This window comes from Tupaia chinensis, unplaced genomic scaffold, assembly GCF_000334495.1.
Source record: "Tupaia chinensis unplaced genomic scaffold, TupChi_1.0 Scaffold000361_2, whole genome shotgun sequence".
In the NCBI taxonomy this organism is placed as follows: Eukaryota; Metazoa; Chordata; class Mammalia; order Scandentia; family Tupaiidae; genus Tupaia; species Tupaia belangeri.
In genome coordinates, this window is record NW_006159858.1 from 3559386 (window position 1) to 3584136 (window position 24751).

At 39.4% G+C, this 24751-nt stretch overlaps 1 protein-coding gene across 1 annotated transcript in view; it reads left to right on the forward strand.

The window, feature by feature from the left end:
* STRADB (STE20 related adaptor beta) overlaps nucleotides 1–24532 on the forward strand; it is a 30873-nt gene extending 6341 nt beyond the window's left edge. Inside the window, exons 3-11 of the mRNA XM_006153042.3 lie at nucleotides 10171–10270; nucleotides 15449–15570; nucleotides 16774–16882; nucleotides 18193–18316; nucleotides 19606–19777; nucleotides 20086–20190; nucleotides 20315–20556; nucleotides 22432–22474; nucleotides 23731–24532. Of these exons, the coding sequence (XP_006153104.1) occupies nucleotides 10171–10270; nucleotides 15449–15570; nucleotides 16774–16882; nucleotides 18193–18316; nucleotides 19606–19777; nucleotides 20086–20190; nucleotides 20315–20556; nucleotides 22432–22474; nucleotides 23731–23874 (1161 nt within the window). The 3' untranslated portion in view covers nucleotides 23875–24532. The remainder of the gene's footprint in view (nucleotides 1–10170; nucleotides 10271–15448; nucleotides 15571–16773; nucleotides 16883–18192; nucleotides 18317–19605; nucleotides 19778–20085; nucleotides 20191–20314; nucleotides 20557–22431; nucleotides 22475–23730) is intronic.
* The last annotated feature ends 219 nt before the right edge of the window (nucleotides 24533–24751 follow it).

Below are 24751 nucleotides of genomic sequence, written 5' to 3' on the forward strand. Positions count from 1 at the left end.
CGTACGGCCTCGATTACGTCCAAAACCTCAACCTCCTGCAATGCTAAAAATCATCTTAATCCCACCTTTATACTGCAATTTCTATTATTAAATGGAACCTGTGGAAGTCCTGTGCCTTAACAACCATGCCACCTGCTGGCCTCTTTTCCTCATCTTAATCCCACCTTTATACTGCAATTTCTATTATTAAATGGAACCTGGCTTGCAAGTGTCTTATTTGCTACAAAATAAGATAATCCTAGTGAATTCTATTTATAATTGGCCTCAGTCCTATCTTCAGATTACTTATTTTTTTTTAGGTTTTTGCCATAGTGCATATGTGCTCACTGGAAAGAGACAGAGAGAAGGAAAGTGAGAAAGTACCACTCTCCTCCTCCCATGAAGAGGATGGCCACATCACAAAATCCTTCTCCTGTCAGAATTTGGGGCACACACACACACGCATGCACCTGGTGTGATTTTCAAGATGCCATGTCCCACATGGTCAATCACGGTTCGAGTCCTGGACCCAGTAGGCTTACTTGCTCGCTTTCTCTCTCTCTCTCTCTCTCTCTCTGTCTCTCACTTGCTCGCTCTCTCTCTCTGTGTGTGTGTGTGTGTGTGTGTGTGTGTGTGTGTCTGGTCAAACTAAAAATAAATGAATAAATAAATAAATACAATTTAATCTCTCATAAAAAAGATTGGTTCAAATATCACACCTACGAAGCTTTTCAGCTTATACTTTTTATTCCTTAATTCTCCCATATATCTTAGACATTCCCATAAAGTAGTACTTACCGTATTATTTCACAATGATTGATGGGTACATCTCTACAACTATAATATGAGCCCCATAAAAAAAGTAGGCATTTTTATCTCCCCTGGGCAATGCCTGATCAATAAAATAATATGCTTGATAATAAATATTTCTTTAGGATCTTTTCTTCTTCCTAATGCTAACTTCATACTGCAGTTTTTACTATAAAATGGAGCCTGCCTTGCAAATGCCTTATTTGCTACAGAATGAAGTAATCCTAGTGAATTCTGCTTATAATTCAGTTGTCTTTAGTTTTGTCATTTCACTTTTTATTCACTAATACTCTGAAGTCTTCCAGTAGTCCACCCTTTTGTACATGGAATGTACTATCTAGTCTGAGTTTTGATTCAGGTAATGTCCTCAGGTTGAGATAGTGTTCAGAGAGTAAGGGACTGTGGTCCCCTTGCTGTTTCCAAGAAAGGCCTAGAACTTGGGAAAATTCCACAGGTGCTACTCAAATGATTCAGACCTCCATGGTGGAGTTATTTTATGTTTTAAGGAGCTAAATCTGACATCTTCATCTGTTACTGGAGTTAGACTAAAATCTTAAGAGAGAGAAGCAGAAGCATAATCTGAGTCTCTTGCACAGAAACGAATCAGAGAAGTCACATATTGTAAGTTGACACCAGCTGGAAACTTGCCTTTCTGAGCTCTCCCTGAGTCATACTTAAAAACATTATCTGTTGTTTTTGGTTTGGGCAACTTGTAGTTCTCCACTGGCCTACACCCTATACACAGGATTGAATTTTATATTAAGGGGCCAGCAGATGATATAGTGGTTTTGTCACTGGACTCCCGTATGACTGACCACAATTCGAGTTCCAGACCCAGTGGCTTGAAACTCATACCTGGCCCGTGTGCTTGTGTGTCCAAGATCCTTAGAAGGGATTGTAGTATGGCTATCCCCCCTGGGAGTGGGGTGACTTCTCACTCTCCCTCTCTCTGTGTCCCTCTCTCCCTCTCCAGCAAGTGTACACATGCTATAGCAAAACCTCTCAAAAAAATAGGAAAAATATATTAAAATGTCTTGTTGGGATGATGGTTATGATTTTCCAAATGATTTTTGTCTCCTGTAACTTTGGAGCCCCTCTATGTGGAGAACAGCATTTTCTGTGATTAGCTTTTGCAAATGAAAGGATAATTCATGTTTGAGTTAAGATGCCGCTTTTTAAAAGAATGCAATTGTAGTATTGCATTGATTCCTGCAAGGCCATCAAGTTTAATTTTCAATCTATTCAGGGGATGCTCCTTATTATATTTCTGAGAAGTGGTTATAGAAATTCAAATAAAAAGAGCCCATCATAGAAAATAATATTGAAAGATGTTTCACCACAAATAAATATATGGCAAAATCTCTCTAAAAACACTTCACAGAGGGCCAATCCATGGTAAATGGTTGAGGCAGCTGGATCCTACATCGCCTGCTGTGTGGTTTGAGTCCCAGACCTGGTGGCTGGAAAAACATGCCAGGTGCATGTGCTTGTGTGCCCGAAATCCCACAGGGAAGGGGAAATGGAGAAGGGATTGCAGCGTAGCTATTTCCCATCTTGGTTGCTTTCTCACTTTGTCTCTCTCTCTCTCTGACAAGCATGCACATTCTCTAGCAAGATTTTTTTAAAGCAAAAGCATACAAACAGAAAACAATGCACAGAGTTTCACTAACTGGCTTTATTCCTAGCCCATGATTTGGGGTCTCTCTCTCAGCCTCTCAGGATCCAAAACTGGATATAGTGGATCTGTGTCTCAGCACCAGGTCTACATTAACCAAACTCATTAGTCTGCATTATAAACCCGGCCTCCCAGTGTTATAGGAAATGGTGCCTTTACATTGCATCATTGGTCTATTCTTTCCTAAAGTTCCATGGAAAACCAAATCGTGATGGGAAACAGTTGAATTTGTAATGAAGAATTAATGTCAGTTGTCAAAGTACCTGAAATTGCTATCACAGGATCCAACCTGTGGCCTAGTGATTACGGGAGCAAGATCCCACTTAGCCAACTGCAGTTTGAATCCTGGCTCTGGGGCTTGAAAAACACTCAGGCATTCATGCATACATTCCCCAAATTCAGACAAGACAGAGAAATAGAGAAGGGACTGTGGTATGACCACACCCCACTGGGGGTGGGGGGGGTAGTGATTTTTCACTTGTCTCTGGTGAATGTACATACCCTCTGACAATTTAAAGAAAAAGAAATTGACATCATAGTACTGTCTTTTCTGTAAGCAGACATTTGTAGGCATCAGATACTTGCTTTTTCCAACCTTTGTTGGCCTTATCCTTTTCACTCCTAGTTCTTGGATATACCTCCCTATACTTGAAGTGCTGTCAGTGGTGGTCATTCATCCTGTGTTTGGAGATATTTCAATGTAGAGGGGATGAAGGGAGGAGGCAGCAGATTGGCCGCCCCCCTGTCAGAGGGCACCAGTCACTGTGAATTAATTAATTAATTAATTAATTTAATTGAGATTTTTGCCATAGGGTTTGTCCACTCACTGGAGAGACAGAGAGAGACAGAGAAACAGAAAGTGAGAAATCACCCCTCAGGGAATGGCCATGCTGCAATCCTTTCTCCATTCTTCTCTCTAGTTTTTGGGTATGCGTGTGCATGCACTCGGCGTGAGTTTTAAGCCACTGGTTCTAGGACTTGAACCATGGTTAACTACACAGGAGTTCATTACACCCTCCGCTGGTCCCAAGACTATGCATTTCTTAATACCAAACTGAAATTGACCTTCTGTAGCTCCTGTTTGTTCATCTCAGCTCTGCTCTCTTCTACATTAGTCTCTTTTTTAAAAAATAATTATTTTATTTAGCTTTATTCATTTATTTTAATTTGGCCAGAGAGGGATAGAGAGAGAGAGAGAGAAAGAGAGAGAAAAAGCAAGCCACCAGGTCCGGGACGCGAACCACAGTCTGTCATGTGGGAGTCCAGTGCCCTTAACCTCCACACCACCTGCTGGCCCCTACATTAGTCTTTTAGTTACCTGAAAATGACAATTACATATATATTCTTTTTAGTCTTTGCTATCAGACATGTATGCTCTCTGGAGAAAGATAGGAAAGAGGGAGACAGAAAGGGTTAGTGAGAAATCATTCCCCAGGAAGGTGGCCACACTGGAATACATTATCTTCTCGGGTTTTGGGGCATGCATGCACACACACCTGGATGTGATTTTCAAGCCATTGGGTTCTGTACTTGAATCTGAGTCATTAAAAGTTGCCCATATGTGATCCAGTGCCTTAACCTCCATGCCATCTACTAGCCCCAACTAAATATTCTTAGTATTGTGTTTTCCAGGTCAGGTATTCCCAGTTCTTTCATTTTTGCCACAGCCATCACCAACCTGCTTGCCCTTCTCTAGGCATCATTGGCAATGTTTCTCTTAATTGTGGTGTCTTAATTATCCATGGCTCCAGATAATGACTGATCCATTCAGAATACAGTGAGACTCTTATCTCCTCTAATCTGCTCATTTTGCTTCTGTAAATGTAAATTAATATTATGTTTTATTTAACCACCCCCATCATACTATCAGCTGAATTCTCTGGGTCATAAGCCTAAATTGAGTATTCTCAATTTTTTATTTTGGCAATTGTGTATGTGTGTGTGTGTGTGTGTGTGTGTGGAACTTAACCATATGATTTTGCATTTATCCCTGTTAAATTTTACTGATTTGGGCACATGTTTTTGATTGCTCAAAATAATTTGAACCCTGACTTGTTTGTTCAATTAGCTTATGTCTAGCAATGCATAATTCATATCTTTTTTAAAATGTTATTTATTCATTCATTTATTTTAATATTTTTCTTTTTTTCTTTCTTTTTATTGATTTATTTATTTACAGCCATTCACTATACATCAAATCTCATAACAAATGAGATTTTCCATCCAATATACATTGTATATTGGCCCAATTAAGGATATTACCATACATGTTATCATCAACAAAGGATTTTCTATTTCTTGTTTCTTAAATATTTTGCTTTCCCCCTCCCTTGATTCCCTATCTCTTACCCTCTGCCAACTCCATGCCATATTTTTTTCACGTTTTATCGGTTCACTAAAGAACTTAATTAACTTAAAGGTTTTCTATGTCAAGCACAGCTGATATATACATATTTAAGAATGCATGTCTGACTTTAGGCATAAACTTCAGTGAGTAAAGTGAACATATTATAAAGTAGCACCTCACTGGGACTGTATAGCCTTCTGCAGTCATTAAATAGGTATTAATAGGTATTTTTTTCATTTCAAAAAAGTTCTTATTTTAATAGATCAGAATAAAATATTTTAAGAGAAATTTGCTTAAAACTTAAAGCCAGGAAAAAGGTTAGAATTTAGTTCAAATAGTAGGTAAATGAACCTATCAATAATTCAAGAGAAGACAAAAGTCCTTAAACACGGAAATCAAAGCATCAAAGGAAGTCAGTAATGTTTTAGTCCAAAGTCAAAAAATTCTATTTCACTAGTTTAGACTCATGTAATTAATCTCGCTTCTATTGAATTTGCATTTTTACTGTGGTTCGATCTTTCCATTTAAACTCTGGACATTAACATTCAACTCTGGACTTGTCCCTTCCGCTAGGCTGGATATTATTTTGATTGTTTCTTGTACTCTTATTTCTGTATGTCCAGCTTTAGTTTTCCTGGTATAGCACTTCCTTCAGTACCTTTTGGAGAGCTGATATGGCGTTGGTAAATTCTTTCAGGTTTTGTTTAGATGAGAATGTTTTTGTCTTTTTTTCCCACGTGAAAGATATTCTTACTGAGTATAGTATTCTTGGTCGAAACTGTTTTTCACTTAACACTTTGAATATATTTTTCCATTCTTTCCTTGCTTACATTGTTTCCTATGAGAAGTCCAATGTTAGCCTTATGGGATATCCTGAAAGTAACTTGACGTTTCTCTTTCCAATTTTAGTATCTTGGTTTTGTCTGTGGTTTTGGTCAGTCTGGCTATGATGTGCCTTGGGGTATATCTTCTTGGGTTGAATCTATGTGGGAACCTTTGTATTTCTTGGGTCTGGATATTTGAGTGCCTCTCTAGGTTTAAACATTTTCTTCCAGGATTTCATGGAATATATTATCTATGCCCTTACTAGTTTTTTCACCTTTGGGGGTACCAATGATCTGAATGTTTGGGCGTTTAATGGTATCTAGTATAACTCGTATGGTATTCTCATTTTGGGGGGTTATTTTCTCAGTCTTTTTGGTGAACTTTTCTAAGTCAGAGGTTCTGCCTTCTACATCTGAGATTCAATCTTCTGCATGGTCTAATCTGCTTTTGATACTTTCAGCGGAAGTTTTGATTTCCTGCATTACAGCCATCATCTCTAATAATTCCATTCGATCTTTTTTTATGATGCGTATTTCCTCTTTCAGATCGTGCAAGAACTTCCTCACCTCCTGGAACTCAGTGTCTTTTCTCCTGCATCTTGTGGAGTTTATTGTCTCTATTCTCTTGCATCTCTGTTAGCTTTGTCACTGTGAATATTTAAAATTCTTTATCTGACATTTCCAGAGTTCCTTTGTATTCTTTATGGAGGAAGAGGATTTATTCTTTTCCATTAGAGGAGAGATATTTTCTTTGTTTCTCATATTTCTTGTGCCTTTGTGGTGGTTTCTAGTCACTGATGGTTTGTACATTTTTTCATATTTTTTGGAGTTCAATCTGGGCAATCAGAGGAATGCAGAAGGAGATGACCTACAGTCTGTACACAGTACTATTTTTATCCCTTTACCCAACTGATTCAATGAAAACTGAGGATTAATCTGACCCTAAAACTATTCAGGTACTTGGCTACTAAGCACCTAGTCCTGTCTAGAAAATCAGTGTATGGAGTCTTAGCAAAAAAAAGGTTAAAAAAAAAAAAGGGTAAAAAAAGATTAAAAACAATAAGAAAAAGAGAGGAAAAACATTTTTTATTGTTGTCAAAAAATGAAAATCAGGGACCAGCAGTTAGCGTAATGGCTGTGTTGCCACTCCCACGTAGCTGACCGCGGTTTGAGTCCCGGACCCGGTGGCTTAAACTCATGCCGGGCACGTGTGCGTGCGTGCCCAAGATCCTGAGAGGAGAATGGAGGAGAAGGGATTGCGGCATGGCCATCCCCCCTGGGGGGTGATTTCTCACTTTCTGTCTCTCTGTCTCTCTCTGTCTTTCTGGAGAACGCACGTGCCCTATAGCAAAAACCTCTCCAAAAAAAGGAAAATCACACAGCACGCTAGCTGAGATGTAGATGGTTACTGATTTGCTTCTTATGGGGGAAGGGGGAAAGGTAAGAATTAATTAGAAAGACAAAAGAGTGGCAGAGATCTAAGTTTAAAAATTAAAAAAAATAATAAAATAGAGAAAGATGGAAAGAGACAGAATAAGTACAGAGTTCTAACCTGGCTCCTGGCTAGACTGGGGAGCAGGAGGGTGAGGTCTAGACAGAGGGTCTTCAGTGGTCAAAATCCGATAATTCATATCTTAAAAGAAAAAAACAAAATAGGTCTTTTGTATTTTCGGGAAGTCATTAAAAAGTTTAACAGAACAAGGACAGGGACCATGCCATGGTTTTTGCTTTCTAATTCTCTAACTAATTAACAAATTAAAAAGAGAAGTGAGGTTAGTTTGGGATCATTACTCTTGGTAAACCCATGTTGTCTTCTTGTGATTACCATGTCATTTTCTGTGCCCAGAATTCATCTCTCTAATGATTTGCTCTTGGACTTTACTGAACAGCAGCAGCAAATTTGCCCCTTTGTGGTTTTCCTTCTCTCTCTCTCTCTTTTTTAAAAAAGAATTATTTTATTTAACTTTTATTTTTATTTATTTATTTATTTTGAAGCAGTTTTTGCTATAGGTCATGTGCGCTCACCAAAGAGAGAGAGACAGAAAGCAAGAAATCACTTCCCAGGGTGTATGGCCACGCTGCAGTCCCTTCTCCTCCATTTTCCTCTTGGCATCTTGGACACGCACGCACACATGCCTGGCATGAGTTTAAGCCACCGGGTCTGGGACTCGAACCATGGCTGACTACATGGGAGTCCAGCAACATAGCCATTAGGCCAACTGCTGGTCCCTTAACTTTATTTATTTAATTTGACCAGAGAGGGACAGAGAGAGAGATAGAGCGAGAGAAAGTGCAAAAGCAAGCCGCCAGGTCTGGGACTCGAACTGCGGTCAGCCATGTGGGATTCCAGCGCCCTTAACCACCCCACCACCTGCCAGCCTCATGGTTTTCTTTCTTTTTGAAAATTGAGTCTGGGTTGGACTATTTCCATTTTGGTTTCTCATCTGATTTCTACTATATCGGCAGACTTAATATCCTAAATGTTATTGCCCTTGACCTGGAAGTTTGAATCTATTTAAAACAAACCGTTTGGAGCTTTGAATAATTATTACACCATCTGTGCCCCTTCTAGTTTAAAGAAAATATTTCCCTAATGGAGTTGATAGAATGGAGGCAGATTGGCTCTGATTTTAGATCATCATGTTATGCCCTGTTTTCTAGAAGTGAACTGTAGGCCTCGGTTTATGTCTAGTTATGCCTCTAGCCTTCTTGAGAGGATTACAGGTTGATGTCACATTTTAAAAAAAGAATTATTTATTTAATTTTATTTATTATTATTATTCACTTGTCAGGAAAGTCATGATTTTCTATGCAAAAATGCATCATGACTTTCCTGACAGCCCAGTATTATTCTTTAATTTGCTGTAAGGCACACACACTCACCAGAGAGAGGCAGAGAGAGAAGGAGAGAAGAAAAGTGAGAAAGCAAGCTGCCAGGTCTGAGACTCGAACCACCATTAGCCGTGTGGAAGTCTAGTGCACCAAGCACCATGCCACTTACTGGCCCCATTGATGTCACTTTAAAAATTTTAAAATGTGTTTTAAAAGTATTTTTCTCTCTTTCATATGTTTTCTTTATATTTGAGTTTATCTGGTTTATTCTAAACCAGTTGAACTGATTTTAGTTTTCCCTTCTTTTCTCTTTTCACTGGGATTATTTCTAATTGTGTGGTAGAATTTCTTTTTATAGTCTCTTACTGCTCTTGAACAATATTCATCTTTAGTCATCTTTTGTCATGAACTTATATTTTCCCTTATACTCTTTTATATTTTCTTTTTTTTTTAATATGTTTGGGAACATATAATCGTTCTGTCCCTGTTTCAAATTCCATCTCTTTCTCTTGATTCAGAGAATCAAGGCCTAGAGTCTCAAGGGTAGCATGGCTCCTGGCACACAGTAATGTCATTTTCACACCTCCTTCCTTCTGTCCACTTTGGAGGCAGAAATGAGATTCCTGCCACCTGCTGGTGCCAATGAAAGCTCCCAAGTGTCCTGTGGGGTAGTGGTGTCCTTGGAGATGTCCTCCTGACTGTCACATGATACAAGTTTAGCCTTTTCTTTCCCCCGCATGCATGTTAGTTCACTGCCACTGTGGCCAGGTGCAGACCTGACTCCAGGGCTCTCCATGAGACCTCATCTTTGTACACAGTCATTCATGCAGGAGGTCTGTGTCTTGTTCTCCCCTCTCCTTGGTTTTGCTTTTTTTTTTTTTTTTTTAGAGAGAGATTTTTGCTCACCAGAGAGACAGAAAGAAAGCGAGATATCACCCCCCCAGAGGGGATAACCACACTATAGTTCCTTCTTCATTCCCCTCTTGGGATTTTTGACATGCACGCACACGTGCCTGGCATGAGTTTTAAGCCACTGGGTTCGAGACTTGAACCACGGTTGACTACGTGGAAGTCAAGCAACATAACCATTATGCCATTTGCTGGTTCCTCTCCTTGTTTTTTTGTTTTGTTTTGTTTTGTTTTTAATTCTTTCTGACTTCCAAACTGATACATTTCATCCTGTGAAAAACTTCAGCAATTTTAATAGGCCACAGTGTGAACCCTATTCTCAACTGTTAATGCCGCCACCAGCAGAGCATGTACCTTGTAGAGAAATGGATATGGCTCAAAGCAAGAGCACAGCATAGAATGTCCCTCACAGATCCGGCAGCTCTTCCTGTGATACATTCTTTAGATACCCTGAAGAACTAATGCCATTCTTAACAACCACTTCTAAAAATATTACTGGAAATGGCACGGGCAAATGTGCCTGGCCAGCTATAAACCTGCATTTCCTGCCTCTCCCTCTTTACAGGCTGATAGCTTCCTAACTAGTATCAATCAGCAGTTGAGGAATTCCTTTCAGAGCTTAAACAGTCTCTAAAGTCACCTTTCAGAGCCTTCCTAGGGAGCTCCTGTGCTTGAGGATACAATGTCAGTATTTGATATAGGGGTTAAGGGACCTTTTGGTTTATAGTTTATCCCTATTTTATTTCTACAGAGTTTATTCTTACATTGTTTTCATCTTTTTAAAAAAAATGTAGGTTGATGAACCAACCCCTTCCTGGCTGCCTCCATCGACTAGAGCCAGCGACGTGATATGTTCCACCGACGTTTCTCAGTATGAGCTCCAAGTGGAAATAGGTAACGGTCTTGGATTTCAGAGTTGACCCTTCAGTACTAGAAATGAAATTGATGACAAAAAAATTATTTTGTGGGCAAGTCTCTTTCTGCTTTTACCAACAGCATAAAACAAGATATGTCAGCTAAATGGACTTAATTACTTTTATGTTTATCTTAAAATAATGGTCCAGGGGGCTAGCAGATGGCATAGCAGTTACATTGCTGGACTCCCACCAAGCCAGACCTGGTGGCTTAAAAATCACTCCTATGCATGTGTGTGAGTGTCCAAGATCCCAGGAGGAGAAGCGATTGCAGCATGGTTATACCACCTTAGGATGTCCATGTCACTGTCCCTTTCACTGTCTCTTTCTCGCTCTCTCACATGAGCACAAATACCCTAAGGCAAAATCCTATTTAGAAAAAATGATTGGAAGGTATAAAAGCATGGAGGGCAATGATGATACTGAAGACAGTCAGGGAGAGGGTGGAAAATGGAGGAGGATGAGAGGGAGGGAATCAAGGGGAGGAAGAAAGAAGCAAAACATTTAAGGGACCCCAAATGGAAAGAAATCTGTTGATTATAATGCGTGTCGACCAATATACAGTGTATTCATGATGGGAAAATTCATTTGGTATGCTGTAATAATACACAGTGATTAAATGTAAAAAAAACAAAATAAAATAAATAATGGCCCAGATATTTTCAAGAGAACTGTCTAAAATTCTTACTTGTCACTAAAGTACACTTTACAGGAGGAAGACACCAAATAATCTAAATACTCATTATTGCTGTCTTTATTGTGGGAAGCATCTCAGTTTTTAATATGTACTGAATAAAACTTAAAAGCAAATCATGTACCTCTTTTCAGTCACACTCCTTTAACCAAACTACTTTCTAATTTGAAAGCTTTCCTTAAATCCCTTTATAATAGCAACCTTTCTTCGTTAAGTGTAGAGTAGCAGGGTTTATTGTTTATATACGTGCAGCATTTGCTGTGATATTCAGAAACATCTGTCAAATGCTACAAACCAGTGCCTGTGTGAGGCGCTAGATACAAAGCCATGTAGAGCACTTGAAGAGGTCACAGCGTCTCTGAGATGAGCACACCAGACAGTTTGATTGTGTGCTAGAACAGGGGTCCTCAGGCCCTGACCGTGGGTCAGTTCCAGTCTTTGGCTTGTTGGGGGCCAGGCGGTGGACCAGCGCCGGTGTGCAAGCTGTTCAGCAGTGGGGGCGGCTGATGGTGATGGGTGGTGGGCAAGTAAGCGAGGCTTAGTTTGTGTTTGCAGCCACTCCTCAATGCTTTCTTGCTGCCTAGGCTCTGTCTCCTGTAGGATCAGCAAGAGTACTAAATTCTCATGGGAGCACAGAGCCTATTGTGTGACTTTTTTCATTGTATTGGGTTGTCAGTAGTCATGATGTATTTTTTCTATCCCAAAATGTGTCATGAGTTTTCCAACAACCCAATATATTGCAATGTGGTCGTGGTGGAAATGGGATGCATGGTGAATATGGTGTACTTGAGTCATCCCGGGACCAATATCCCCAACATCTACCCACACCCCCATCTGCGAGGGATTGTCTTTCACAAGGCCATTCCCTGGTGCCAGGAAGGTTGGGGACTGCTGTGTTAGAGGGTGCTACGCAGAGGTGTGTGCTAAATCTTATGGGAGCAGAGAACATGGATTATCCGTTCTAGGTGTCAAGAAAGATGGCAAAAAGGGGCTGGATCCTAAAAAATGAGGAAAAGTTTTCTAGGTGTTCTAGTTAGGATTTTAAACAACAACAATAACAACAAAACAACAACAACAAAAAATCCTGACTAACTTAAGCAAAAAGGGAATTTTTTTTAACAATATCACTAACTCGCAGAATTATTGGCTAGAGAAACAGACTTGGCAGAAACCCCAAGGTGAGCGATAGGATCAGGGCTGTGGAGTAAGAGCAGCCTAGTTAGGGAGCTGCCTGGTGGGCTACTCACTGCAGTGAGTCCGGACTGCCCTGCTTCTTCAGGTCACGCACTCTATCTGTCAATTGGCCAGGCTTAGGTCACATGCCAGGGTCAAGGAGACCAGCAGAGAGGGTCTGACCTTTTCTAAAATAGCACAGGGTAGCAAATTCCTGGAGGAATTTAGAAATTAGAAAGGAACTTTAGATGATGACAGTCTGATAAAGGGGGAAAATGTTTGCCTCGTAAGTGAGGGAGGAAGGATGGTTAGAGAATCCCATCAGTTAATAGTTCCTCTGTGACTCCAGTGGGATGGAAGAGAGAGTAGGCAGGGTAGGAGGTTCATCTGGAAAGACAGGTTTGGAACACACTGTGAAGGACTTCACATGGTGCCTTCATATTGTTTGGACTCTCTGGTGACCCCTACAACTATCCACTTCATTGCATATGCAGGATTTAAGCCTGAAGCTTGAAGATTTATCTTGTCTATACTAGAGAGACATTGTGGAAAGAATAGCGATACTAGTGATAATAGCATCTACCAGGCATTATGTTTATTTTCATTTAACCTTTTTTTTTTTTTTGAGAGGTGCTATAGGGCACATGCGCTTGCCAGAAAGACAGAGAGATAGAAAGCGAGAAATCACCCCCTAGGGTGGATGGCCATGCCACAATCCCTTCTCCTCCATTCTCTTCTCGGGATCCTGAGCACACACGCACACGCACCCAGTGTGAGTTTAAGCCACCTGGTCCAGGACTCAAACCACAGTCAATTACATGGGAGTCCAGCAACATAACCATTACACCAACTGCTGGTCCTTATTTTCATTTAACCCTTTACCATGCCCATTTTACAAATGAACATAATGAGGCTCTGAGACAGTCATACAGCAATTTGAAACTAGACCTTTCTGGCTGTAGGGTCTAAGCTCTCAGCTACTGCTCTAGCACTTTGCTATTGCTAGCATGCAAATTTAGAACAATTCTCACAGCAGCCTGGAAGATAGTTGATAAGTGATTTACAGCCAGAAATATTTTCACTACCTATGTCCTTTTTTCCTTCCATGAGAGAGTGTTCTCACTAACAGAGTCTTCTACTGTGATCCATCCCCAGCCTTAGCCAGCCAGGATTACAGGCTTGTGTGTGCACTCCTGACATGTATAGGGAGGCCCAGAGACGTGATCCTGGGCCCTTCCCATGTGGGTGTAGCTCACAGAGCATTGCATTACTGTGGTGCCACCACAGCTGACCACCTGTGTCTTTTGAAAATCGCAGTGCCTATATTCCATCAGAGAGCTACTGAATCAAACTTTCTGAGGAACAGGGCCTAGGCATTGGCATTTCAAAGTGGCTTCTACAATAATTCCGGTGTGTGCCTCGATGAGAATGCAGAGTATGGGGAAATCACTGCATATAGCCAAGGAGAGAAGACAGTGATGCTGACACTGGTGAAGAGGAGATGAATTTGAGATTCATTTCAGATAAAAGAGAATTTGATGGCTGTGGAGAGAAGGAATAATTAGCATTTATTATGTACCATTAATAGGTGCCACTCTTGCATAGGTTTTTTTTTTTTGCTTTTAGAGAGATTTTTGCTATACGGTGTGTGAGCTAGCCATAGAGAGAGAGAGAGAGAGAAGTGAGAAATCACCTCCTGGGGTGATGCAATCCATTCTCCTCTTGGAATTTTGGGCATGCATGGACACCTGCCTGGCATGAGTTTCAAGCCACTGGGTTCAGGACTCGAACCACAGTCAACTACATGGGAGTCCAGCGATGTAACCATTCTGCCATCTGCTGGTCTCATTGCATAGGTGTTTTACATTTAGAAAACTGACAATACTAAATGATGACAAGTATGTCAGGGAACTACAATTCTCATAAGTTGTTTGTGGAAATGGAAAATGTTTCAGCCACTTCTGAAAAGTTTGGCAACTTTTTCTTTGTTTAAAAGAGATTTTTGCTACTAGATGTGTATATTGACTGGAGATACAGAGAGAGACAAAGAGAGAGAAAGTGAGAAATCACCCCAGCCACTGCGCAATCCTTTCTCCTCCATGCTCCTCTCAGGAATTTTAGGCACACATGCACACGCGCCTGGTGTGAGTTTCAGGCTGCCAGGTCTGGGACTTAAGCTGCGGTTGGCCATGCAGGAGTCCAGCACCTTAACGCCCTGTTTGGCAACTTCTTATGGGGTCAGCATACATATACCACGTGGCCTAGCAATCTCACTTTCAGGTATTTGCCAAAGAGAAATGTAGGAGAATGTCTACTGAAAGTCTTATACAGGAATATTTTTGGCATTTTTATTTATAGTCACCAAAAACTGAAAACAACCCCCAAATCTATCAACCTGTGAATGGATAAAGAAGTTGTGGTACATCCATACAGTGTACTACTGCTCAGCAATAGAAAGAAACTACTGATACGTACAACAGCATTGATGAATCTCAAGAGCATTGTGCTATGCGAAAACAGCTAAAAACAGAAGACTATATTCTTTTCAATACCATTTTATGACAACAAAAATTAGATCAGTGGTTGCTAGGGAGTAAGGGGTAGGGATTGCATTATTTTATTGAATACATCACACTCTGTTTATCAAGTCACAATTTTAGCCATTATTATAGATGTATAATGGCATATTACTGTTTCATTTTTGTCTACCTCAAGCATCTTTTTATGTGCTTATTTGGCTGTTCTGTATCTTACTGTGTGAGAAATCACCCCAGCCATGGCACAATCCTTTCTCCTGGTTAATCCTTTTAATCCTCTGCCTGGTTTTAAATTGGATTGTTTCTTACCTTACTGCAGAATTTTAAGAGTTCTTGGAAGTCTCGTCAGAGTATTGTTAGTACTTTTGACCAGGGGCTTGCTTTTTTATTTTAACAGTATTTTTAAGAACAAGAGTTTTGGGGACCAGCAGTTGGCTATGTCGCTGGACTCCCATGTAGTCGACCATGGTTCGAGTCCTGGACCCAGTGGCTTAAACTCACACCAGGCGCGTGTGTGTGCGTGCCCAAGATCCCGCAAAGAGAATGGAGGAGAAGGGATGGAGGCGTGGCCATCCCCCTGGGGGGTGATTTCTCACTTTCTGTCTCTCTCTGTCTTTCTGGTGAGTGCATGTGCCCCTATAGCAAAAACCTCCCTGCCCCAAAAGAAGAACAGGAGTTTTTCATTTTAATGAGGTCCATACTGTCATATTTTTCCTTATTAGGTTGCTAACATGACATTTTTGTCTGGCTGTAGGAAGAGGATTTGACAATTTGACTTCTGTCCACCTTGCCCGGCATACTCCTACAGGAACATTGGTGACTATAAAAATTACAAATCTGGAAAACTGCACTGAAGAACGCCTGAAAGCTTTACAGGTAATAATATGAAGAAAAAGATATATTTAATATAAGGTCTACTTGAGGAGATTCTATTTTTCCCCCAAATTAATATTTCTTTCTGTTAGGGAAAGGTAGAATTCTTATTTTGAATTAATTTGCAGTTACTGAATTGGAAAAAATACTTAGAACAAAAAAAAACATATATTCAAACTTTGATAACTATTATTCCTTCAAATGAGTATCACATTCAAAATACTGATCTGAGAATTATTTATAACACCCCTAGGCAGTCCAATCACAAATAATCATATAGGGAAATAGAAAAAAAATAAGCAAGCAGTTTTCTCTCATCCGCTTAAGCGAAATGAACTTCAGAATTTATAAGTTTTAAGAAAACTGCATTTCAGGTACATTATAATACTGTTTTTTATTGTTATCTTTCATTTTTTATATAAAGAGGGAAAGGATTTGTTTTGATAGTGTCCCAATTTTTAAAACGGTTGTACATGCTCATCTCTGCTGCACAGATAGAAAAGGCAGAAAGAAACTGCCAAGATGTTAGCAGTGGTTCTGTCTGTGGTGTGGTGTTACAGTGAATTTTATTTTCCTTTTTAAAATATTTGTAAATGTTTCTACAATAACGTAGAAACGTGTAGTTATTAAACGAGTAGTTATTAAAAGTATGGCCCCTGGAATCAGACTATCCAAGTTCACATCCTACTTCCACTTTTATTCATTATTTTCTTTTAGACAAGTTTTCAAACTTGGTACTAAGTGCTGTCTTTGGTAAAATGGGAAAAGCATAGTATCACATAATTCATATAGTGGTTAATGAGATGAAAGCACTAATTCCAAATAGTACTGGGGTCAGCAGATGGCATAGCAGTTAACTCACTGGCCTCTCAGCTGGAGGATCACTGTTCAAGTCCTGGACCAAGTGACTTGAAAATCATGTTGGGCATATGTGCGTGCATGCCCAAGATCCCGGGAGGAGAATGGAGGAAAAGGGATGAGAACGTTGCCATTCTCCCAGGGAGGTCATTTCTTAATTTCCCTCTCACTGTCTCTGTCTCTCTCTGCAGTGAGCACATGCACCCTAAGGCAAAAACCTCTAAAAAAAGAACAGTGCTTTGTACAAATAAGTTCCCTTGAGTATTAGCTGCCACTTCTGTTGTTGTCTTCATCATAAGAAAAAAAAAATTGGTTTTAAATGTCTCATCTCTTGTGTGCTTATCCTAGAAAGCAGTGATTCTATCCCACTTTTTCCGGCATCGCAATATTACAACTTACTGGACAGCTTTCACTGTCGGCAGCTGGCTTTGGGTTATTTCTCCATTTATGGCCTATGGTAAGGAAATAGGTTTTAAATAACTCATTGTTTAACCTGGTTGCTATAATTATAAAGGTCCGTGGGAGCTTAGATTTATAATTTACTACTGTTGATTTATAAATCCGATGGCCAATTCTAGATTTCATGATGTAGTTCTATATCTGGCTCATGTTGAGTTTTACTCTTAAAAGTAGCATGGGTGATGATCAGTAAAACCACCACTGCTCCTCCAAGAGTCCTAGGCCTTTACCCAAGCAGTCCCTCCCCTGTGATTTCTTTCCGCTTTCTCCATGGAGGGCAACTGTTGTTTTGACAGAAGTAGTGTCTCCACCTGGGCACTCTGCTCCTGTCCCTGTTTCACTGCAGTATAAACATCTGAGTGTGTGCTGTCTCCCTCACAGGAGTTGGGCTTCTTGAGGATCTTTTGCATATTTTCACTTTGGTATCGCCCAGTTCTCACACAGTACTTACTACAAGTTCAGTAAGTGTATTGAATAAATGAATGAATGGATTCCAGGGCTTTGACTTTCTTTAGGACAACTTCTGGGATTTGCTTCTGTATTAAAAGTGTATATTCAGTAATACTGAAATTGCTAATCTCTTTCCTAATCCAGAATGTTACTAGAAATCTTTAAAAATTCTTAAAGGACGGACCAGCAGATGCTGTAATGGTTATGTTGCTGGACTTGCATGTAGTTGATCCTGGTTCGAATTCTGGACCCTGCAACTCCAAAGTCATGCCTGATGTGTGTGTGTGTGTGTGTGTGTGTGTGTGTGTATGTATGCACGTGTGCCCCAAATCCCAAGGGGATAATGGAGAAGAAGGGATTCTGGCATGATCATCCCCCTGGGGGAAGGGGGTGATTTCTCACTTTCTGTCTCCCTGTCTCTCCAGTGAGGGCATGTGCCTTATAGCAAAAATCTCTCTTTAAAAAAAAAGATTTTTAAAGGAAAATCACCTTTGTATGGGATAGTCGTTAGACCCCAAAGAGTAACAGATGTGTATGCGTATATGGTTGAAAAGAACATTTAAAACTTAACTGGAATACCAGCTGGTGGCATGGTGGTTGGGGTTGCTAGATCCCACATGGTCAACTATGCAGTTCAAGTCCCAAACCGGGAGCTTGAGAAATGCATTGGGTGAGTGTGCATGCCCAAAATCCTGAAAGGAGGGAGAGATGGAGAAGGGATTACAGCATGACTGTCTCCCATTTGGGTTCTTTTAACTTTCTCTTTCTGTTTCTCACTGGTGAGCACAAACAAACAAAAAACACTGGAAACAAAATTCCTTCCAGTATTCATCTACAGGCTTCAGGGGTTTCTTTCAGGTTCAGCAAGTCAACTCTTGAAGACCTACTTTCCTGAAGGAATGAGTGAAGCTTTAATAAGAAACATTCTCTTTGGAGCAGTGAGAGGGTTGGACTATCTGCACCAAAATGGCTATATTCATAGGTACTTGCTTATTTGTGTTTTACAAGATAAAGGAGTTTTAATAGAAGAAATCTTTTGGGGAGATTTTAGGATATAACAGTTAGGGATAGGAGATTTTTTTAATTAAAATTAAGAGATGAAGCAGCCAATAGATACAGGGGCTGCTTATGTGTTATACTCATTCTCCAGAAGTATTCAGAACACATCCTCCCAGCCCAGCGTCTCTCAGAGGCTGTTTTGGAAACTGCCCTTGAGAGCGCAGTGTCTCAGTCAGATGAAGGCAATAATGCACACCAGTTCAGGGTATGTGCAGTTGGGGAATGGAATCCCAGCTAGCTGAGGTTGGTTTCGTTTTGTTTTAAGTAAATAGCTTTTTAAAAATCGGATTTTCAGCTTATAATGTATAAATCATAACTAAATCTTTCTTAGATTTCTTAAATATTTTGCAGCACCCTGAAATTATCATACTAAATATAAATGCTTTTAGTACCAAAGCGACGCGGAAGTAAGAACAGTGCTATTCTAAGACATTCTGGGAGTTTGTGTTTTAACTAAGGATAGGCTTGCTTTCTATCTCCTTAAAGCTTTCTATTTTATAATTTGTTGTGTTTTTAGCAGCATTCTGGTTAACTGAGGACCCCTAAAACATTCTAATGAACTGAAGTTTTATTATAAGTTACCGGACTATTGACTGTTCTATTTTTGTTAGTTTTCAAATTCAGTGTTTTGGATGAAAACAGCGCTCTTTTGTAATTTATCTGACAAGGGAAACTTTTATGTAATATAAAACATTTTTGTAAATAATATACCATGAGAAACTATATTTTATTATGTAAGATTGCATTTAACTTTAAATTATAACCTTATGCTTCAAATATTTGATTTTTTAGACTTTCTAGATATTTTGCAACAGCATTCTAAAATAATGAAATTATTTTATTCCATTCCTTGTTTGAAAAAAAAACTATTATCGATTCTTATCATGTAGCTTTTAATTTTATGTTCTCTTGGTCTGGTGCCACATTAATTTACTGAGTGGATTCCTTAATTCCATGAGCATTTATATATATATATATATTGTGTATATATGTATATATATATGTATGTGTGTATATATATATATACATATATATATGTATATATATGTGTGTGTGTGTATATATATATATATATATATACACACATCAGATACTGCTATTTTATAGAGTACTTAATTTCCAAGCACATACATGGATTTTTCCTGACCATATTTTTATTCTTTCTTCATTGGCCAGTTTCCTAGTACTTAGGATTGTTTCTTTTTGTTCTAGGAGTATTAAAGCCAGCCATATCCTCATTTCTGGTGAAGGCCTAGTGACCCTCTCTGGCCTGTCCCACCTGCATAGTTTGGTTAAGCACGGACAGAGACATAGGGCTGTGTATGATTTCCCACAGTTCAGCACATCAGTGCAGCCGTGGCTGAGTCCAGAACTCCTGAGACAGGTCAGATGTGGCCGTTGCATTGGGTTGTCTGTGTCTCGAGTGTCTTCTGATTTTGACTAAAGGACGGTTGTATCCTTATATTTGGATTGGTGGATGGCCTATTGCAAGACTTGATTCTCTTTCTCATCAACGTTGTTAGGAATTTAAATTGTGTACCATATATTAGGGATATCTTGACTTCTCATGTAAGAGGGTTTTTTTTTTTAATCACCATTATTGCTCACCATCCTTTATCAATAAAGCACATGTAGGTAAGGTTTTGTTAAGTCATTTGCACTGAAGGACTTCAAATTACTTGTGTCCCACAGGATTTACATGGATATAATGTGCAGTCAGATATTTACAGTGTTGGGATTACAGCCTGCGAGTTAGCCAGTGGGCAGGTGCCTTTCCAGGACATGCACAGAACACAGGTGAGTGCTGCAAGATCTCTGAACACTCTAGATCATTTCTGTTACATATGTTTTCTGTAAAGCGCTTAACTTTATTGTTACTTTTTCCTGAAAAGAATTGAAGGAAATTTTTTTTTTCTTTCAGATGCTGTTACAAAAACTGAAAGGTCCTCATTATATTCCATTGGATGTCAGCATTTTCCCTCAGTCAGAGTCCAGAATGAAAAACTCCCGATCGGGTATAGACTCTGGGATTGGAGAAAGTGTACTTGTCTCCAGTGCAACTCACACTGTTAACAGCGACCGATTGCACACGCCCTCAAAAACCTTCTCTCCTGCCTTCATTAGCTTGGTGCAGCTCTGTTTGCAGCAAGATCCTGAGAAAAGGTAATATTGGTCACTTCCAAATAGTACAAAGCAAACGTGTATATTTCATAAAAGGTTTTGTGATATTGCCCATAAAATTAAATCATTTTCCTTTTCATTTCAGTAACTCTCAAATAGCTGTTGTATTTGCTTAATCAATAATGGTCCCAGCAAAAATCAATTAATCAACATTAAGACATTTGTAATGAAATACTAATTTTTAAAATTCGTGAAATTAAGAGTTAATACAGGGACCAGCAGGTAGCATGGTGGTGAAGGCACTGGACACTCCCACGTGACCAACTGTGGTTCAAGTGCCAAATTTGGTGGCATGCTTTCTCACTTTCCTCCTCTCTCTCTCTCTCTGTTTCTCTCTGGTCAAATTAAAAATAATAATAATAATAATAATCAATAAAATTAAATAAATAAGTCTTTTAAAAAAGAGCTAATACAAAAAAGAAACCTTCTATTGCCAGCAAATATAAAATGAACATAATATAAATACTTTTTTAAAATATATTTATTTCATGAAAGAGAGAGAAGTACCCTTGACAAAATCTTGTCATATGGGACCAGCAGTTGGCGTAATGGCTATGTCGCTGGACTCCCATGTAGTTGACTGCGGTTCAAGTCCCAGACCCAGTGGCTTAAACTCACGCCGGGCACGTGTGCATGCGTGCCCAAGATCCCAAGAGGAGAATGGAAGAGAAAATATTGCAGCGTGGCCATCCCCCCTGAGGGATGATTTCTCACTTTCTGTCTCTCTGTCTCTCTCTGTCTATCTGGCGAGCACACGCACCCTATAGCAAAAACCTCCAAAAAAAAAAAAAGTAAAGAAAAATCTTGTCATACTACGATACACCGCCCCATGCCCCACACCCCACCTTCCAGCCAGTCAGGGTCATAGATGTGCCGGTAGGCATGCCCAGTGTTCATTGACCTGGAATATGAACTTGGAGCCTTCCTGTATGCTCCAGCATTGTGCAATGTTGCCCTACTGTTTGTACCACTGTTGCTGGGCCAATTCAGATCTTTCAAATCTTTTGATCAAAACATTATAATCTATTCTAGAAAATTCTGTTACTTAGAACAAGTAGGAGTAATAAGCAAATGGGAAGAAAATTGATTCAAAGTCAAAAGAATTGGATTCCAGTCAGCCAACCATTTCCTAGGCAAGTTACCTTGCAAAAACCAGTAATTTTTCTGGACATTAATTACTGTACTTACATGAAGACATTTTAGAAATTCCTGAGCAGTATAAAAATGTTAAGTTATGGGCCAGCCGGGTGGCATGGTGGTTAAAATGACTGGATCCCATATGGCCAACTACTCAATTTGGGTCCTGGACCTGGAAGTTTGAAAATCATGCTTGATAAAGAAAATCAAGCTTGGCATGTGTGCATGTAAGCCCAAAATCTCGAGAGGAGGATGAAGAAGGGTTTGTGGTGTGACCATGCCCTCTCGGCGGGTGGGTGGAGGGGTGATTTCTCACATTTCCTCTTCTTCCTTCTCTCTCTCCAGTGAGGACATACAACGTATAGCAAACAAAACATGAAGCTACTATTAATATATCATTACAGATAGCTATATATTAGTATTAACATTTTGAAATAAGGTGTATGTCTTATTTTTTAGCCCCTTAGTGCCTAGCATAGTTCTTTAGAAATATTACGACCAATTAATATTGAATATGGATTAATTGAAGAACAAGTTAATTCTTCCCATTAATCATGCTTAAGAGCTAAGAATTAAGCTTCTAACATGTACTTTTTTGCTTGTTAGTGTCTTACTGTTAGTTTGATGCCTCTAAATCTAATTTCTAGTGTACTTATACACCTAAAATCTACATTGTAATATGAAGTTCCATTTTCATATAACTTTTTTTTTAACTTTTAGGCCTTCGGCAAGTAGTTTATTATCCCATGTATTCTTCAAACAGGTGAGCTGATATAATATCTATTATCTACATGTTTCTAAATATTGTGTAAAAGTGACACTTCGTTTTGTTGGTTTAATAGGATACCATGGCTACCAGGATTCTTACTAATAACCTTCTTACAAAATAAAGTTGAAAACAAGAAAACATTTTTGGTAGTTCAGGTATAGGCTTTCCAAAATATTTCCATTCTATAAAACAAAGTGAGTAAAAACAAATGGGATTATTATTATATATGTCACTATGTGCTCATTGTATGCTTTGATTAATTTGGAGACATTTTCTGTTGTGACTCGAAATGATGAAAAGTCAAATAGGGGCCAGCAGGTGGCATGGTAGTCAAGGTGTTGGACTGCCACATGGCTTGCCATAGTTCAAGTCCAAGACCCAGCAACTTGAGGATCATGCTGGGCGCATGTGTTTGCGCGTCCAAAATCCCAGGAGGAGAATGGAAGAAAAGTGATGTTGGACTGGCCACATGGCTTGCCATAGTTCAAGTCCTTGAGGATCATGCTGGGCGCATGTGTTTGCGCGTCCAAAATCCCAGGAGGAGAATGGAAGAAAAGTGATTGTGGTGTGGCCATCCAACCTGGGGGGCGATTTCTCACTTTCCCTTTCTCTGTCTCTCTTAGTCTTTCTCCGGGGAACATGTATACCCTATAGCAAACCCTAAAAAAAAGAAAAGGCAAAATAATTATGATGAAAAAAAAAACCAACTTATTTGGCTTCCATTGTCAGATAACCAGACTAAAAGACATTTTTAGGGAAAATACCTATAAGGTTTTAAACACTGTTAACATTTCTTCTTAAAAATTATTTAATTTTATTTATTACTATTACTATTTTTAAATTTGCTGTAGGGCACATGCACTCACCAGACAGAGACAATGAGAAAGAGAAAGAAAGGGAACCACCAGGTGTAGGACTTAAACCATGGTTAGACATGTGGGAGTCTAGCACCTCACCTACCATGCCAACTACTGGCCCCATTAACATTTCTTTAAAAGTTACCTATTGCTGGGGCCGGCAGGTGGCATGGTGGTTAAAGGTGCTGGATTCCTGCATGGCCAACCACGGTTCAAGTCCAGACCTAGTGGCTTGCTTTCTCCTTTTCCTTTCTCTCTCTGGCCAAACTAAAAAAAGAATAACAAATGGAATGAAATAAATAAATAAATCTTTTTTTTTTTTTAAAGTTACTCGTTGCTAACAAAATTGATGTATTGAATTTATGTACCAACAGCCTTGAGTTTCTCTTACAGATGAAAGAAGAAAGCCAGGATTCAATACTTTCACTGTTGCCTCCTGCTTACAACAAGCCATCAACAGCACTGCCTCCAGTGTTGCCTTGGACTGAGCCAGAGTGTGATTTTCCTGATGAAGAACACTCACACTGGGAATTCTAGGGCTGCCAAATCATTTCATGTCCTATATACTTGACACTTTTCTCTTTGCTGCTTTTTCTTCTGTATTGCTAGGTACCAATATCAGGATTATACTTGAAAATACAGTTGGTTCACTGGAGACGCTATCATTTAAAACCACTCTGTTCAAAGGGGCATGAGTTGTCAACCTTCCAGTTAGCTCAGAATGCTGTCACAACTCCAGGAAGACGTCAGAATTATTGATCTAGCTAAGTTAGTGACATCTGTTCTTGAATGTTTTCCCCTAAGCTGTAACTAACTTATCTCTTGATCGCAGTATGATTTTTGAGCCAGTTAGTGTTTCTGGCATTTTGCAGTCCTCTTGGGAATGACTCCTCAGAGGCCAGGGCTTCCTAGTATATCTTTGTCTTCCAGATTCTCTAGCCTTTTGATCAGCAGGCTAGTTTATCCTGGCCCTAAACCTTTTCTGGTAGAGGGAAAATATTTCTACTTTTTTTTTTTTCCATGAATAGAGTAACATCAAACTGAGCCTCACATTAAACAATTGACTTGAAATATATACAGTTATAAATTGCTTTTTTAAAAAATGGGGCTAATGTAATACTTTTCTACCTATGTAAATTATAGATCCTTAATTTGTGTACCCCATGGGAGCTCAATAAAGATTTATTGAGTCGAATTTATACTCGTTTATTTTCTTTGTGTGGTTTGGCAAAGATTCTAATTTGTCTTGCCAAGAAAAATCCTTTCTCAAACAGATTTGTTTATATTACGCAGTGAATTTGAGTCAATGGAGGCAGAAGGCAATTCTGGCCATTTGTATGACTGTGGCTCCTGTAGGGAGAGCAACATGTACGGACGCAGAGGTCTTAACTACTGGCATTTCCTGATTAGCAAA